The sequence below is a fragment of the Protopterus annectens genome, chromosome 2.part1 (assembly GCF_019279795.1).
Source record: "Protopterus annectens isolate FY-2018-M chromosome 2.part1, PAN1.0, whole genome shotgun sequence".
In the NCBI taxonomy this organism is placed as follows: Eukaryota; Metazoa; Chordata; order Ceratodontiformes; family Protopteridae; genus Protopterus; species Protopterus annectens.
The window spans coordinates 270953421-270969074 of record NC_056729.1 but is presented as its reverse complement, the minus strand read 5'-3'; the positions used below and the strand labels follow the sequence as shown (position 1 = coordinate 270969074).

The following is a 15654-nucleotide window of genomic DNA, read 5'->3' as shown; positions in this document are numbered from 1 at the left end:
GCAGCGGCTACCTGGGCATCCCCTCATACCTTTGTTACTCATTACAAGCTGGATTTGGTCTCTAGGGGATAAGTGTCATTTGGCTTGATGGTGCTCAGGAATAATCTTCTGTGAGACCTTCCAGGATTTAGGTGGATGGGGACTCTGTCCCACAGTCAAGGATTAAGTGGAGTGAAAACATCAGGTAAAGAAGTTATGTCTTAGCATAATGTTCCAGCTGTGTTGTCCATCTTCGCTTATCCTTGACATTCCTACCCTCCTTCCCCCTGCCTTTTGGTTTCTTGGTGGAACATATCTTTTCCAAAGACTGGCTTTCCCTTTTAGGAATACAGGTATGGTCTCTGGTCTGTTACTTCTTGTCTGTCATTGTTTTATGGAAACTCTGAGGTAATCCTGCGAGGAGCATTATGGGTAAAGTTTAGCTCAAGAGTTTTGCAGGGTGTGAGCTGGAATAATGGCAGAGTCATTTCCAATATGTGGAACTGAACCCACAGTCAAGCATAAGTGAAGTTTGACAATGCAGATGGAATGTTATGGTAACACATAACGTCTTTTACACTACTTTCTCAGATTGTAGTTATTAGATTAAGACGGTAACCATTTGAAATGTGGGATCTGATAGAGCAAGTCCTGAAATGCAAAGAGTAAATATCCGAAAGAACGGACTTGTGTATACTAAGTCTGAGGTGCCATTTCTCAGAATGTTCACTTTTCTCTACTTTAAAGCAGTCTCTGAGTTGGTATATGTAAGTTCAGGGGGGTGCAGGGAGGCTTGATCCGCCCACCCCCTGCAAAAAGTTGTTTAAAGGAGAAGAGTGATGGTTGAGATTTGCTTTTCTCCTGTGTTTTTGGTCTTTTTTTGTTCCAGCTTGTTGGGCCTTGGTATTTTGAGTACTGCCATTTCATTATGAAGCCAATTAACATATCTCTGTTAATCAGGATTCTGAAATGCCTGTTGCTAACTATTGGATGTGAATTTTCATCTAAATTCTGCAGTCTGCTGTTATCTAGTTATTGCAGTTATAATGCATATATCCAACTCAATGTCAGCACCTGTGTGTTCTCTTTCTAATTTTTTACTATTGCACTTCTGCTTTTCTGCTAACTTCTCCAGTTATTGTCTCTTAATCGTGTATTACTCTCTATTGTTTATTAATGATTGCATATGCATTATTTTGATACATTCAGTTCTCTGACTTTTAAACAGGCTACTCTTGCTTTGTTCATATTGTCTAATTGTTCCTTTTTATTATTTCCCTTGTTATAGTTGAGTTTATAATTAAACTATAACTGGAAATTGTCTTAGGACCAACTCACTTAACTGGTTAACATACAAAATAAAAGTCTCCATCACTCACGCTGTTTTGTGTTTGTCCAAATGATAGAACTGTGCCACTTCATGAAACTCTAGACAAGCAACATTTGTTCCAGTGCTTTTCTGTTTCCAGCAGTTCATACATATTCAAGAGCATTATTTTTGGACTTTTACACTGATGCTGATTTCATTCCATGTATTTGTATATTTTTTATGTATTTGTATTGTTGACACTGTAAATATGATGCTGCTGTTTCACTGTTTGCAAAGTGCTTTTATATTGACATTTGTAAAGTTTTTTTCACCTTCGGACTCCACTGAAAATAGGTTAATCCCAGTTCTGTCCCGATTACCTAAATAAACCAGTTAATTTGTCTTGGTTTCCTTTGTGGTGGGAAAAATCTTTCACACCTCAGTTGTATTTCTACTTAGGTTTGACCTTGAAAGAGAGGCATGGATTTGGGAGGTTGGGGGGGGGGGGGTCAACTGTTCATCTGTTCCTGCATTAAAAGAAGAGCTGTCATTCACCCAGCACAGCTCAGTGTCCTTTAAATGTTGCAGTCTTAAAGTCACTCTATTTAGGGAATTGTTGCCTCTAATTCTTGCTTCAGAAATGTCTCCAGTACAGAGATCTGTGACATGGCCATTCTACTGTCAACTCATGGTTTTACAAAGCATTACTATCTTATGACAGGTCTAGGAGATGAGCCTTCTACACTTTTGTATGTGCAAACTTAACCTTCTGAACTGTTTGCCTTTTTCCTATCCTCCCTCTCTCTTTTTGCTTTGGTGGATTTTACGGCTTGTGATTCTGAGCATTCATATACACATCAAGAAAAAGGCGTCAGTGTTGGCTATAAAAAACATTTTGTACCTCATCAGTTGGTTTGTGAGGTGACCCTGCTCCATAGGTTCTACATACCATTCTGAAACATTCTTGTGCTTTGAGGTCCCCCATTAAGCCTCCCTTACATCAGTGAAGCATATACTTATTACTTGCCAGCATTGTAGATTTCAAGTCTAAGATTTTATAATCTGCTCCATGGAGTATAGGGTTTAAAGTCTGAGTGCATTCCAGACATCTTAAACTTGACTAGCAAGCTGAGGCCGGAGGAACCAGCTTGGATGATGGGAATGAGCGATCGACTTTGGTCTGGCATGGAGGGGGGTACATGGCATATATAAAAATGTTGGTTTTCCTTGCTTTGCAAGACATATGCTCACTTGATGGTTAGGAACAAACTGGTAAGCTTAAGGACTTTGTATCTCTCCTAGTGCTGTACATTAAATTAAGAGCTGCACTCTGGAGTGAACTGGAGCAAAAAAATGTTAAACTGGAACAGAAAAAAATATACATCCAGTCTTGTACCCACAAAGAAAAGAGCCCTGTTATAGATTAATTGATTTGGTAACGCTCTAACCATTCTTTATTGTACATGTGCTGTAAGTAATCTTTCTGTCTTGGGGGAAATAAACTTTTAATTAATTTTGTTTTAATACAGTCCATTGAGGTTCAAGATGAACTACGAAATACTCAAGATGAGCTTAAAAAGAAGGTTCAACTAGTGAATGAATTAAAGAACAATATTTTGAAGCAGGAAGCTGAAATGGTCAGAATACAGGAAAATGCTTGTGAAAGCAAGGGATCAGAATACTTGCAAGAAAAGGTAAGATTTCTGGTTAGAGTGGCAAATATTTTTAACACTTTTATATTTAACAGATAAAATTATTCTTTGTCAGCATATTACTGAAAATACTGATTTAAAAAAAAAAATCTTAAACGAGCCATCCGGTGGTGTGTAACCTTGGCTCTAGATAACTCAGTGTTGAAGTGATGCCCCAACCCTGTATGGAAAAATAGGGAACAGGGGGTTGTGGATGGATTCATGGTTTACCCCTATTGAGAAAGCTAAGGGATGTCCTTCAAGGATGCATCTGCAGTCCTTACAAATGGGTTGTCCTGTCGTCAGGCAGCCCTTCGGTCGGCCGGATTCCAAAGTCTGGGTCTGGCCTCGGCTGGTGTCGCACTTCACCCGACGTCATAGCTGCAGTTATTCGGGTATAAAGGCATCAGCCGACGCCATTTTCCCCAGTCTTTCTTGCCGCGTGGCGCCCGAAGCAGAAGCTGTTCGCAAGTGCCGGTCGGTCAGAACCAGAGATTTCTACTACCGAACGCTACTTCGAAGACTTCTAAAAAGCTAAGTACCCCGTTGGGGACTCTTTCTTGCCTCAGCCGATGTCAGAAAAAGTGAATAACTGTTTAACTTGTGGGAAACAAATACCTCATAAAGATTTCCACTCTTACTGCTTACCCTGTTTAGGCCCAGACCACGACGTAGTAGCTTGTCTAGCCTGTGCTTCTTTTAACCGGCGGACGCTTAGACGTCGGTCTGAATTTGCTGAGGAGTTTTTTGGCTCCAATTTCGCTTATATTATGCCGTCGGATCCTCCGACTACGCAAATGTCTAAAAAACGCAAAGAAAAGGACCGACACTCGCGGTCCGCGGTTTCGGCCGAAACTGCGGTTAAACCAACCGTGAGTGTCTCAGTTTCGGCTGAAACCGAGCAAACGGTTCTTCCTTCAGCCGAAAACTTACCTTCTACCGAGGCCTCTTCCAACCTGGTGGAGTCGGCCTCTGAAATCCCTCCTGCTGTTGCAGTTTCTCAGGAACTATCTGACACTATTCCCTTGGATATTTCAACCCCTGCACGTGGAGCTGCTAGGCCACCTGCAGCCATGTCCATTAAGGCCTTTGCCAGGGCTAAAGCAGCTAAGACTACTAAAACTATGCCTGCTAAGCCCCCCTCTCACAGGCCTAGCTCTAGTTCACAGATGCTTAGTTTAGCAGAGGATCTCATTTCTTTAATCCGGGGATCCCAACCTCATCCAGACAGGGCCTCTCAGCCACGTCCTGAGAAGAGGCCTAGAGCAGAGCCCCCTCAACCTATTTCCACAGATGAATCCTCTGATGATTCAAATGATACAGACCCTCCAGAGGCTCCTTTCTCCCCTTATGAAGACTCTGATGCTGAAGAGTCCATCCCTTCTGCCTCTCCGCCTGAGGAATTTTCTTTTGGGGAAACCTTGCATGCTATGAGGGAACAATTTCAGTGGCAGGGCCAGGATTTTTCAGACTCCAGAAAAAGGCTTAGAACCTTTCTGCATTTACCACAACATAGGCCTTTAGCCATTCCTCCAGTTTTCTGTTGTAGATGATGCATTTAATGATGCTTGTACTGCTCCTGATTCTCTACCTCTGGCCCCTGCTAAGCCTGATAGATACTACAGGGTCCCGGACACGCATTACCATTTGTATAAGGCTCCTTTCGCAGATCCCGAGACTATCTCCCAAGGGCCTAAGGCTGTAGCAGCTACCTCTGCTAAAAACCCCCTCCCCTCTGAAAGGGAATCCAGATCCTTAGAGAGATGGGGTAAGAAAGTTTACACTTCTGCTACTCTTTCAGCTAGGGCCTTGAACTGTCAATTTCACATGATCCAGTATCAAGAATTTATGCTAGACCAGTTAACCAAAAAACTGTCCTCTGATGAAGCATTAGACAAAAAATCTGTTCAGGAAATGGTACATAACATTCAGTAAGTCAGTAACCATTCTTTAAAATGCGGCTATGATGCACTGGAGGCTTCCTTTAGATCAGCCATGACTGGCACAGTTATCAGAAGGCATGCATGGTTAAAAGAGCAGGCCTTGCCAGGCCATGTCAAGTCCAAACTATTAGATGCTCCTATGGATAAGATCAATTTGTTTGGCTCTCCTGCACAACAGGTGCTGAAGAAGATGGAAGAGAAGGCAAAATCTGTCCAAACAGTTAAAGATTTCTTACAGGTCCAACCACCAAGGTTTAGCAGAAATTGGCCCTCCAAGAATTGGTCCTTTCCAGACTCCTCCAGAACTCAGAGAGGCAGGAATAGGCGTTCAAGAGGCAGAAACCAATCCAGGGGTGCCTACAGGGGACGCCAGTGGCAGGGTAACAACCAGCGAAGTACAGCCACAGACAAAGCCACCATCGCAATTACAGGGCAATCACAGTGACTTGGCACTCGCTCCGCCTACCAGGGAACAACTAGAAGCACCCTTAGGCGGGAAGCTAGCCTTATTTTCAATAAACTGGCATTACATCACAAGAGACAAGTGGATTTTACAGACAATAGACCAAGGCTACAGGTTTCACTTCCATACTCTACCAGGGAAGAGAGAAATGCCAAACCTACCTCCAAATCAAAAGACAGAAGGTCTAAAACAAATATCTCAATTATTAAGGATGAGAGCTGTGGAAAAGGTACCATCTATGGAGCAAGGAAAGGGATTTTACTCCAGACTTTTCCTGGTACCAAGAAAAGAGAGCAAATGGAGGCCTATTCTCGACCTGTCCGCTTTAAACACTTTCCTCATTGTTCCAAAATTCAAAATGCTGACTCTACAGCAGCTTCTTCCCATGCCGGGCAAGGAGTCTTGGCTGGTAACTCTAGATCTCAAGGAGGCATACCTGCACGTCCCCATACAACCAATTTGCAGAAGATACCTCAGATTTTTTGCAGGATCAGAGCATTATCAATTCTCAGCATTGCCCTTTGGCTTATCTACTGCGCCCAGAGTATTCACGAAATGCCTGGCATCAGTAATTGCTCATTGCAGGCTTCAGGGAATCCAAATTTACCCCTACCTGGACGACTGCCTGATACAAGCGGACAACAAAAACAAGCTAACAGAAGACTTACAAAAAGTAATTTACCTGCTACAAGCCCTGGGATATACAGTCAATATAAAAAAGTCAAGACTAATACCATCCCAAAGAATAACCTTTTTGGGTGCAGACCTGGACACATCAAAACAAATGGCATTCCTAACAGTAGAAAAGCAAGAGCAACTACCTCTCTACTTCTTGGCATTAACAAAGCAGAACCATCTAACAGCAAGAAAAGTACTGCAAGCCCTGGGCTTCATGGCATCCTGCATAATACTGGTCCCTCATGCCAGACTGCATATGAGAAAGCTACAGTGGTACCTAAAGAATTTATGGTCTCAACACAAACACAGCCTAGAAACCAAAATTCCAATTATCCCATGCCTGAAGCAAGAGTTCCTATGGTGGGTTCAGGCCTGCCAATCAAACACAGGATTGCCCTTCTACAGCATTCAACCAAGCCAAACCATCACGACGGACGCCTCAGACCTCGGTTGGGGGGCCCACATGCTGGACAAGTACATACAAGGCTTATGGACTCGAGACCAGCTGCACCTGCACATAAATCTAAAGGAAATGCTGGCAGTAAAATTGGCAATCCAGACATTCAGACCATTTCTCCGAGAAGGTCAATTGATGATAAGGACAGACAACACCACAGTTATGTGGTACATCAACAAACAGGGAGGCACACATTCGTACCCTCTATGCCGGATGGCACTGGAACTATGGAATGTGGCTCTGAGCTACAACATTCAGTTACAAGCTATTTTTGTACCAGGAAAAGAAAACATTCTAGCAGACATATTAAGCAGGACTACCACGGATGCCCACGAATGGATGCTGCATCCAGACATCTTCAAAGCCATTACAAGAAAATGGGGACGTCCAGAAATAGACTTATTTGCATCCCCACGCAATCACCAGCTAAAGAAATTCTGCACAAGGACGTACCACCCACTTGCTTGGAAGGTGGACTCCCTATCTTTCAGTTGGAAAAACCTGACAGCATATGCATTCCCACCACTTCCTTTGATGCACAAGGTGCTATTGAAGATCAAAGAGGACCGTCCAAGGATCATTCTGATAGCTCCAGACTGGCCAAGGCAACATTGGTACCCATTACTAAGGAGCATGTCTCGGGAACTAATATGGACTCTACCCCTGGTTCCATTGCTGTTAACACAGAGCAACTACAACATCCTGCATCCAAACCTGAAAACTCTGCAGCTGACTGCCTGGAACATCACATAAGATCAATAAACCCAAATTTATCCCAAAGGGTTAAAGACATTATCCTTGAGGCTCGCAGACCCTCAACAAGAAAAAATTATGCAGCAAAATGGAAAAGATATCTCATTTGGAGTACTGCAAAGGGAGAAGATGTGTCACTGGTAAACATAGCCAGCATCTTGGAATACTTGGCAGAGCTCTTCCACACAGGCCTGTCCTATTCTGCCATCAAGATACATGCATCAGCTATTTCAGCAGAATACAGCTTGGATCCTCCTGTCTTCTCACATCCTCTGCTCAGGCAGTTTCCGAGAGGAATTAAAAATATAAAACCTCCAAGGAAACCACCATTGCCAGCATGGGACTTGAACTTTGTGCTAGAGAAATTGACACTTCCTCCTTTCGAACCAGCAGCAACAGCAGAATTACAATACTTATCATGGAAGACTGCCTTCCTGCTGGCAATCACTTCAGCAAGAAGGGTATCTGAACTACAGGCATTAATGGCAGTGAAACCCTTCCTGATCTTCCATCAAGATAGTGTCCATGAGAACAAATCCTACATTCATGCCTAAGGTGGTATCCAGTGTGTCTTTAAATCAGGCTATCCACCTACCTACATTCTTCCCCAACCCACAGAACAGGGGAGAAAGACTGTTGCATACCTTGGATGTACATAGACAGTTACGCTACTACCTGGACAGAACCAAGGGCAATAGAAAAACTGACCAGCTACTGGTAGCATATGCAACAGGAAGGGAAGGAAAAGCAATTTCAAAACAGACAATCTCCAAGTGGATAGGAAATTGCATTAGATTTTGTTACTCCTACCATGGAAAGAAAACTCCGGAGAACATCAGGCCTCACTCTACAAGGGCTACAGCCACTACCACAGTTTTCTTACGAGGAGTGGCTACCAAGGACATTATAGCGGCTGCTACTTGGACCTCCGTGCATACATTTGCCAAGCATTATAATTTACCTTTATACTCTAGATCCCGAGCAGGTTTTGCCACTGCTGTTTTGCAAGGGATCCTAACTACACCATAATCTCTTTTTTCCTCCTCCCCTAATTTGGCTATGGTATTCTACCCATTTGTAAGGACTGCAGATGCATCCTTGAAGGACATAGTACAGTTTTGTACCTACCATAAATGTAGATGTCCGATAGGAATGCATCTGCAGTCAGGATTACCCACCCACCTTCCCCTCTGTGGTACTCCTAGGGTATTTGCCCATCTTATAGCTAGCTGGGGGGATCTAGTATGGTGTATTTGTTTGTATATATGTACATACATGCTTATTTTTTGTGTTTGCTCTCTACTATTTGGAATCATTGGCATTTATCCAAATTTAGCCTTCCAAGAGGGCACCTGGCATCTGGGGCAAGAACCACTGAGGAAAATGGCGTCTGCTGATGCCTTTATACCTAAATAACTGCAGCTATGACGTCAGGTGAAGTGCGACACCAGCCGAGGCCAGACCCAGACTTTGGAATCCGGCCGACCGAAGGGCTGCCTGACGACAGGACAACCCATTTGTAAGGACTGCAGATGCATTCCTATCGGACATCTACATTTATGGTAGGTACAAAACTGTACTTTTTGTATTTTTGGGATCCACCCCTAGCAGAATGCTAACAGTATTTCATGGCTATATAAATAGCCTAACTTTGTCCTAGCTCTTGCGTTCAAGTTTCTTTTAAAGTGCCTACACACTAGACACTTAAGAAAAAACGAAATGCAAATAGCGATACAAAAATTAAAAACCATAAATATTATAGTGAAGACTAAAAAGTACGATCAGATAAAGTGCTCTCAAGGTAATCCTGGTGCAAGAAAAGACAGGTGAGCAATTCCAAATCAGTCATTACAGGCTAAGTTAAAAGGTTTATAAAGCCCACTTTAACCTAGTAAACAGGAGGGGCAGGATTCCAGTAGTGCAATCCTTGATAAAGAAAACAAATAATGATGTTAAGTTGTCTATCTCGACTTCATTCTTGCTGGTTGGGTTCGGAGCCGATCCTCAGCTCCGACTCGGCCATCTTCAAAAGCTCGAGAGCTGCATACTTGCTCGAGGTCACCCCATATTCCATGATGCCTGGCGCTAGATACCCAGATCTCGTTTGCCACTTCTGCTGCGAGGTTGTCTACTGGCTCTGGTCGTATATTTTCATTATTTAATCGTTTTTGATCAATATTGATAGCTCATTAGTGTAGATTGTTTAGACTAGTTAATCTTTAGATATATAAATACTTGTAGTTTTCTTTTTCAAACTTCCCCTATCCCTTCAGAAAACTCGTTTTTGTTAGTTTTCCTCTCCCCCCTCTCTCTCTCTTCTGAAGTAGCCGTTTAAGTTAGAGGCTAACCTATTTTTCTTTAAAAAAAAAAAAATATATATATATATACATATAATAGTATTTACTTAGTTTAGTCTTCTTATAGTTGTTAGACTATTGTGTGTATCCTTCACTGTTTTTGGGTGTGGTAACTTTGTGTGTGTGCTTTTTTATAGTTACTATACTTAAATTGTTATAGCAGTGTATTGTGTTTGGTATCCCTTTTTTAAGTATGTCCAAGGATACCAAGGTGTCCGGATTCAAGAAGTGTGATTCATGCTCTCAGAAGATGTCTCTGACAGATGGTCACACTTCTTGTGTCTATTGTCTCAGCGCCATGCACCTGCAGGACTCTTGTTAGGTTTGCCATGCCTTCAGCCCAAGAGTCCTGCAGGAGCATAAAAATAAGTTAATCCTACGTGGATTACTCAAGCAGGATTCACCAGCAAAGCCTCAGCCCGTGAAGGCCTCTAAACCCCCAAAATCTTCGTCTCCCAGTTCGGAGTCATCGATGGGTGAAGCTGTTTCTTCAGCCTCTGTTCCGGCCGGAACTGATTTACCTGCCTCCCAGTTGGTTCCGACTCCCCCTTTGGAGCCGACTGGGAGTCTAAAGAGATCTAGGTCTCCCTCCCTGGAGTCGATACGCTCGGCTCCGAGGTCTCCTCTGCTCCAGTCGGAGCACAGTCATTGATCCCAGTCTTCTCGGTCCTCAAGACTATCCGATCATGACGTGGAGAGAGTGGTCAGTAGGCTGTTAAAGTCACAGGCCCTAGAAAAAATGTTGTCCAGCCCCCCCTCATCAGGTGTCGGCTCCGTCCATATCTGCTGTTATTCCTCCTCTTCCTTCCTTGAGCTCGGAGCCGGAGTTCGAGTCGTGGAACCATCGGCACCGATACCTTCTGCTTTGGTTCCGTCTGCTCCGATCACTTCTTTGGTACTGTCCTTGGAAGTGTCTGGATGCTGAGACTCCCTTGGCTCCGAGGGGGCGAGTGTCATCGGACCCTTGTCCGACCCCGTTCTCCCTCTCGGAGCTTCGGCGCAGATGAGCTCAGCTCCTACATCGGCTTCGGAGCCATCCCCTTTGGTGCGAGAGGGATTCCAGTCTCTTCGGAACCGGAGCCTTCTCGGCATCCAAGCAGGGATGCCTTTGAGGTCATGAGGAGCGTGCTGGCTCCTGAGTCAGCCCCACGATCATCCCCACTGCGTCTGCCTCTGTCCCTCCTCCAGACCCCAAGAGTTGGGGAACCAACGCTCCAGGGCACCCCCTTGGGTGTATCTACCTCTTCCGAGGCCTCCCCTGATCATTCAGAGGAGCCACCTCGTAAGAGGAAATGCAAGAGGAAGCATGTTGACTCCCCTGAGTCTGTCACGTCCGATACCGACTTGGAGGATTCGGAAAGGTCCCTGAGATCCCCCTCTGAAGATAACTCCTTTTCAGACATCCTTGAGATGCTTAGGCAGAGGGGCAACTGGACTACCCTAAGCCGCTCCGAGGATGATTCGGTATTCCTGGACGCGTTTGGTTCCCGACCTTCCACCTCCTGGTTGTCTCCGCCTTTCGACCCATTCATGTACATGTTTGCTCGGAAGGCGTGGTCATCTCCAGACACAGTGGAACCCACCCCCAGAAGACCTCTCTAAATTCATAATGGCACCACAGGATAAACAGTTTTTGACCAAAGTTGTCCCTGTTGATGCCATGGTGGTAGCGGCGGCCACGAAGAAGGAGTTGGCTGAAACTTCATCTGTCCATCCCCCTAACAAGGAGTCCAGAATGATGGACAGATACAGGAAGCGAATGTTCTCTTCAGCAACTTTTTCTATGAGGTCTCATAATTACTTGTGCCACTTTACCCTCCATCAAAGGGATCTCCTTAAGGAGCTCGGAGATACCCTCCAAGATCCATCAGCTGAGGGGGCCCGGGCTAAGGCAGCCTCCCAGCTGGCGACTCTTAATTCAGTGGTGAACTCCTCCATGAGGCTCATTTCTTGTGCAGCCGATGGTGCGAGTAGAGCCGCAGGCACAGGTGTTGCTCTAAGGAGACACGCTTGGATGCGGCTATGTAACTTTGTGGAACCTTTCAGAGCGTCTTTCACAAACACCCCCTTTGATGGATCCTCTCTTTTTGGATCACAGGTGAAGGACACCCTTACCAGGTGTGAACAGGAAGGCAAGACTCTCTCTCTGCCGTGGGAGTCTGTTTTTCCACTCCTTCCAGACCATATCCCAAGGGTCAGAAGAGCGGAAAGATGTGGTTCTGGAAATCTCAGGGAGCCTTGCCGGACACACGTGGTGAGTTCCCATCCAGGGGCAGAGGAGGGAACAATAGATGCCGCCCTCATGGCAGAGGGGGTTCGCAAAACCAGGGCAGCAGAGAATCCTTCTCTGAGAAGCCCTCCCACCATCCCTGAAGGGTTGCCCGACTGCTCACCTCCGGAGGCAGTCGGGGGAAGATTATCACTGTACCCAAGAGCCTGGCAAGAAATAACACAAGACAAATGGGTACGGTCAGTTCTATCCGGAGGCTACAGAATACCCTTCATTCTCACTCCCGTAAAGTCATACAAGTCCCTTCCAGATGTTCCACCCAATCTAAGGGACCAAGCAGTACAAGAAATTTCAGAACTGCTAAGAAAAAGAGCCGTCCAGCAAGTCCCAGCAGACCAGCAAGAATCCAGAATTTACTCAAGGTTCTTTTTTGTACCAAAAAAGACAGGGGACTGGAGACCCATTCTGGATCTCAGCAGACTGAACAGGTCTGTACAAAGAACCAAGTTTCAGATGGTCACGCTACAGTTCATTATGCCCTTTCTGGGTCAGGACAGTTGGATGTGCTCTATAGATCTTCAGGACACGTACTAGCACGTCAAAATGGACAGATGCTCCAGAAGATTCCTCTGCTTCCGGCTGGGAGCCAGCCATTACCAGTTCAGAGCTCTGCCCTTTGGTCTCACCACAGCCCCCCGGGTGTTCACCAAATGCATGGGAGTAGTTACCGCTCACCTGAGATGGCAAGGATTCCAGGTGTTTCCATATCTAGACGACTGGCTCCTTACTGCTACCACCAGGCATCACCTTCTGCGAGCCAGAGACTTCACTGTTGACACTTGCTCCAGACTAGGTATCTCAATACATTTCAAAAAGTCTGCATTATCGCCCTGTCAGCCTATCACCTTTATAGGCGCAAATTTAAATACAAAAGACATGTCAGCGAGCCTTCCACCAGACAGGGTATTAGTGATTCGTCAACATGTGCAAGTCTTATTAGCTTGCAAGAGAATTCAAGCCAGGTTCGTCCTCCAAACTCTAGGTTTCATGGCAGCAGCTATCATACTTGTTCCTCTAGCTCGTTTTCACATGAGGATCCTCCAGTGGCTGCTTTTCACCCAATGGTTCTTCCAGCAGCTTCCCATGTCTCACATGATTATGATCACAGAAGCATGCAAAAAGCACCTTGCATGGTGGATGATCTCCACATCAGTACTCCTAGGCAGACCATTTGTACTTCCTCCTCCAGTTGCTGCGGTTACCACGGATGCTTCCCTGATCGGGTGGGGGGGGGCATTATCAGGGCAGGACAGTCCAAGGCAGCTGGCAACCTCACGAGTACCACCTGCATATAAACTTCTTGGAGAATGAGGGCTGTGCTTCTAGCGTTGCAAGCTCTACAGGACTCTCTTCCTACTGGGACCATTGCAATTCAAACGGACAATATGTCAGCAGTGTGGTACATCAACAAGCTGGGCGGAACAAAGTCCTACCCCCTATGTCGAGAAGCACTCAGACTCTGGCAGTGGGCGATCTCTTCCCAACGGTTTCTGATCGCAAAGCACATCCCTGGGAAGTCCAACGTCATAGCAGACAGACTGAGCAGAGCAGTTCTCATGCCTCATATGAGTGGTCTCTGAATCAAGTAGTTACGGACCAGATATTCCGCAAATGGGGCCAGCCTTGCTTCGACCTTTTTGCCACCCCCTTCAACAGCAAATGTAACAAATTCTTCTCTCTCCATCCACTTCCCAGACATTCCCCCAGAGACGCTCTAGTCCACGATTGTCCTCGGGGGCTTCTTTATGCATTCCCTCCATTTTCCCTTATTCCAACCTGATACAGAAAGCTACCGTTTTGGGCTGCAAAATGATCCTCGTTGCTCCTTAATGGCCTCGACAAATATGGTTCCTGTTCCTGCATCATCATCTTCTAGAGCAGCCTTGGACTCTGGACCCAGTTCCAGACCTTCTGATCCATTAATCGGGCGGGCTGCACCATTCCCTGCAATCTCTTCCGCTCACTGCTTGGTTGCTCCACTTCCAACCTTAGCCAGGCTTCCAGATATCTCCCCGTCTGTGCGGGAAATTATTTTATCATCGCACAAGTCTACCACTAGAAAAACTTATGCTAGTAAGTGGAAACCTTTTTCTTCCTGGGCAGAGACTGAGTATAGACTCCTTTCAAGCCCCTATACACTACATTTTGGATTTTCTTGCGGAACTCTTCCATTCTGTGTCCGCTTCCGCTACAATTAGAGTTCAGTTAGGTGCAATTTCAAATTTTCACATTGGCCTGTCGGGAAATAATATCTTGTCGCACAAGCTGTGTAAAGCCTTTCTCCAGTGAGAGATCCTCCACCTCCGTGGGATCTAAATTTTATGTTAGCTTCTCTAATATTGCCTCCCTTCGAACCTGCAGCTTCTTGTTCACTGAAGTTTTTATCATGGAAAACTCTCTTTCTGGTAGCCATTACTTCAGCCAGAAGAGTTTCGGAACTGCAGGCTCTTTGTTCCCGTCCTCCGTATCTAGTGTTCCACAATGATAGGGTTGCTCTCAGGACGAATCCTTCCTTTCTTCCTAACGTCTCTTCAGAAAATAACTTGAATCAGTCCATAGACCTCCCTGTGTTTTTTCCCAACCACTCCAACAGGGCAGAATAGAAATTGCATGTTGGATGTTCACAGGCGACTACGCTTTTATTTGCATAGAACTAAGGACATCAGAAAATCAGATCAACTTTTTCTTTCTTATGCTGAGGGTAAACAAGGTCTTCCAGTCTCAAAAGTAACCTTGTCCAGGTGGTTGACTTCTGTCATCACATTCGTCTATCAACTGAGGAATAAAGAATTGCCTGTTAAACCAAAAAGTCACTCCACCAGAGCTTTAGCCACTTCTGTGGCTTTTCAGGCTAGGTTGCCCATGGAATCTATTTGTGCTGCGGCTACGTGGGCCAACCCACATACTTTCATTTCGCATTATAAGTTGGATTTGGTTTCCAAGAACAGAGCTGATTTTGGTTCCACTGTTCTGAAGAGTTTGTTCCGATGAGCCACCCAGGTTTTTAGGTGCTAGGGACGCTGTCCCAACCAGCAAGAATGAAGGCGAGATAGACAACTTAACATAAAGAAGTTATGTACCTACCATAGCATTCCATGTTAGTTGTCTTCTTCTCGCCTTCTTTCTTGCGTCCCACTCTCCATCCCCCTATACTTGTAGACCGAGAAGAGTTCCTTATAGTTTTTTGTTCGCTGGCTGAGTCTTCTCTGGCTATTCCTTTCTGTCTAGTAGCTCCTCTGGAAGTTTTATATTTTTCAGAATAGGATCCTTTCCTTTATTATATCTGCAGTTAGTCTTACCAAACGAGATCTGGGTATCTAGCTCCAGGCATCATGGGATATGGGGTGGCCTTGAGCCAGTATGCAGCTCTTGAGCTTTTGAAGATGGCCGAGTCAGAGCCGAGGATCAGCTCCGAACCCGACCAGCAAGAACGAAGGTGAGAAGACAGCTAACATGGAACGTTACGGTAGGTACATAACTTCTTTTTTTACTCCATCCAAGTCTCTGGAAATAGTAGCAATCCCAGGCTAACTGAATTGTCTGAGGTGGTTAACAGCAGCAGTTCTCTTAGATAAGGGACCAGTTGGCCATGTAGGGCTAATTAGGCCAGGATCAGAACTTTTAACATCTTTTAAATATTTAATGGAAACTGTCACCCTGTTACCTATTAAACTGTACTGCATGGAGCACCCCACTTACATTCAAAAAACACTAAATATATCCCAGTTTCGCAC

At 45.1% G+C, this 15654-nt stretch overlaps 1 protein-coding gene across 1 annotated transcript in view; it reads left to right on the top strand.

Annotated features, from left to right (window-relative positions):
- The window catches only part of CENPE (centromere protein E), a 3008010-nt gene that overhangs the window by 1669498 nt on the left and 1322858 nt on the right, over positions 1 to 15654 (top strand). Inside the window, exon 28 of the mRNA XM_044063442.1 lies at positions 2818 to 2982. Coding sequence (XP_043919377.1) covers positions 2818 to 2982 — 165 coding nt within the window. The remainder of the gene's footprint in view (positions 1 to 2817; positions 2983 to 15654) is intronic.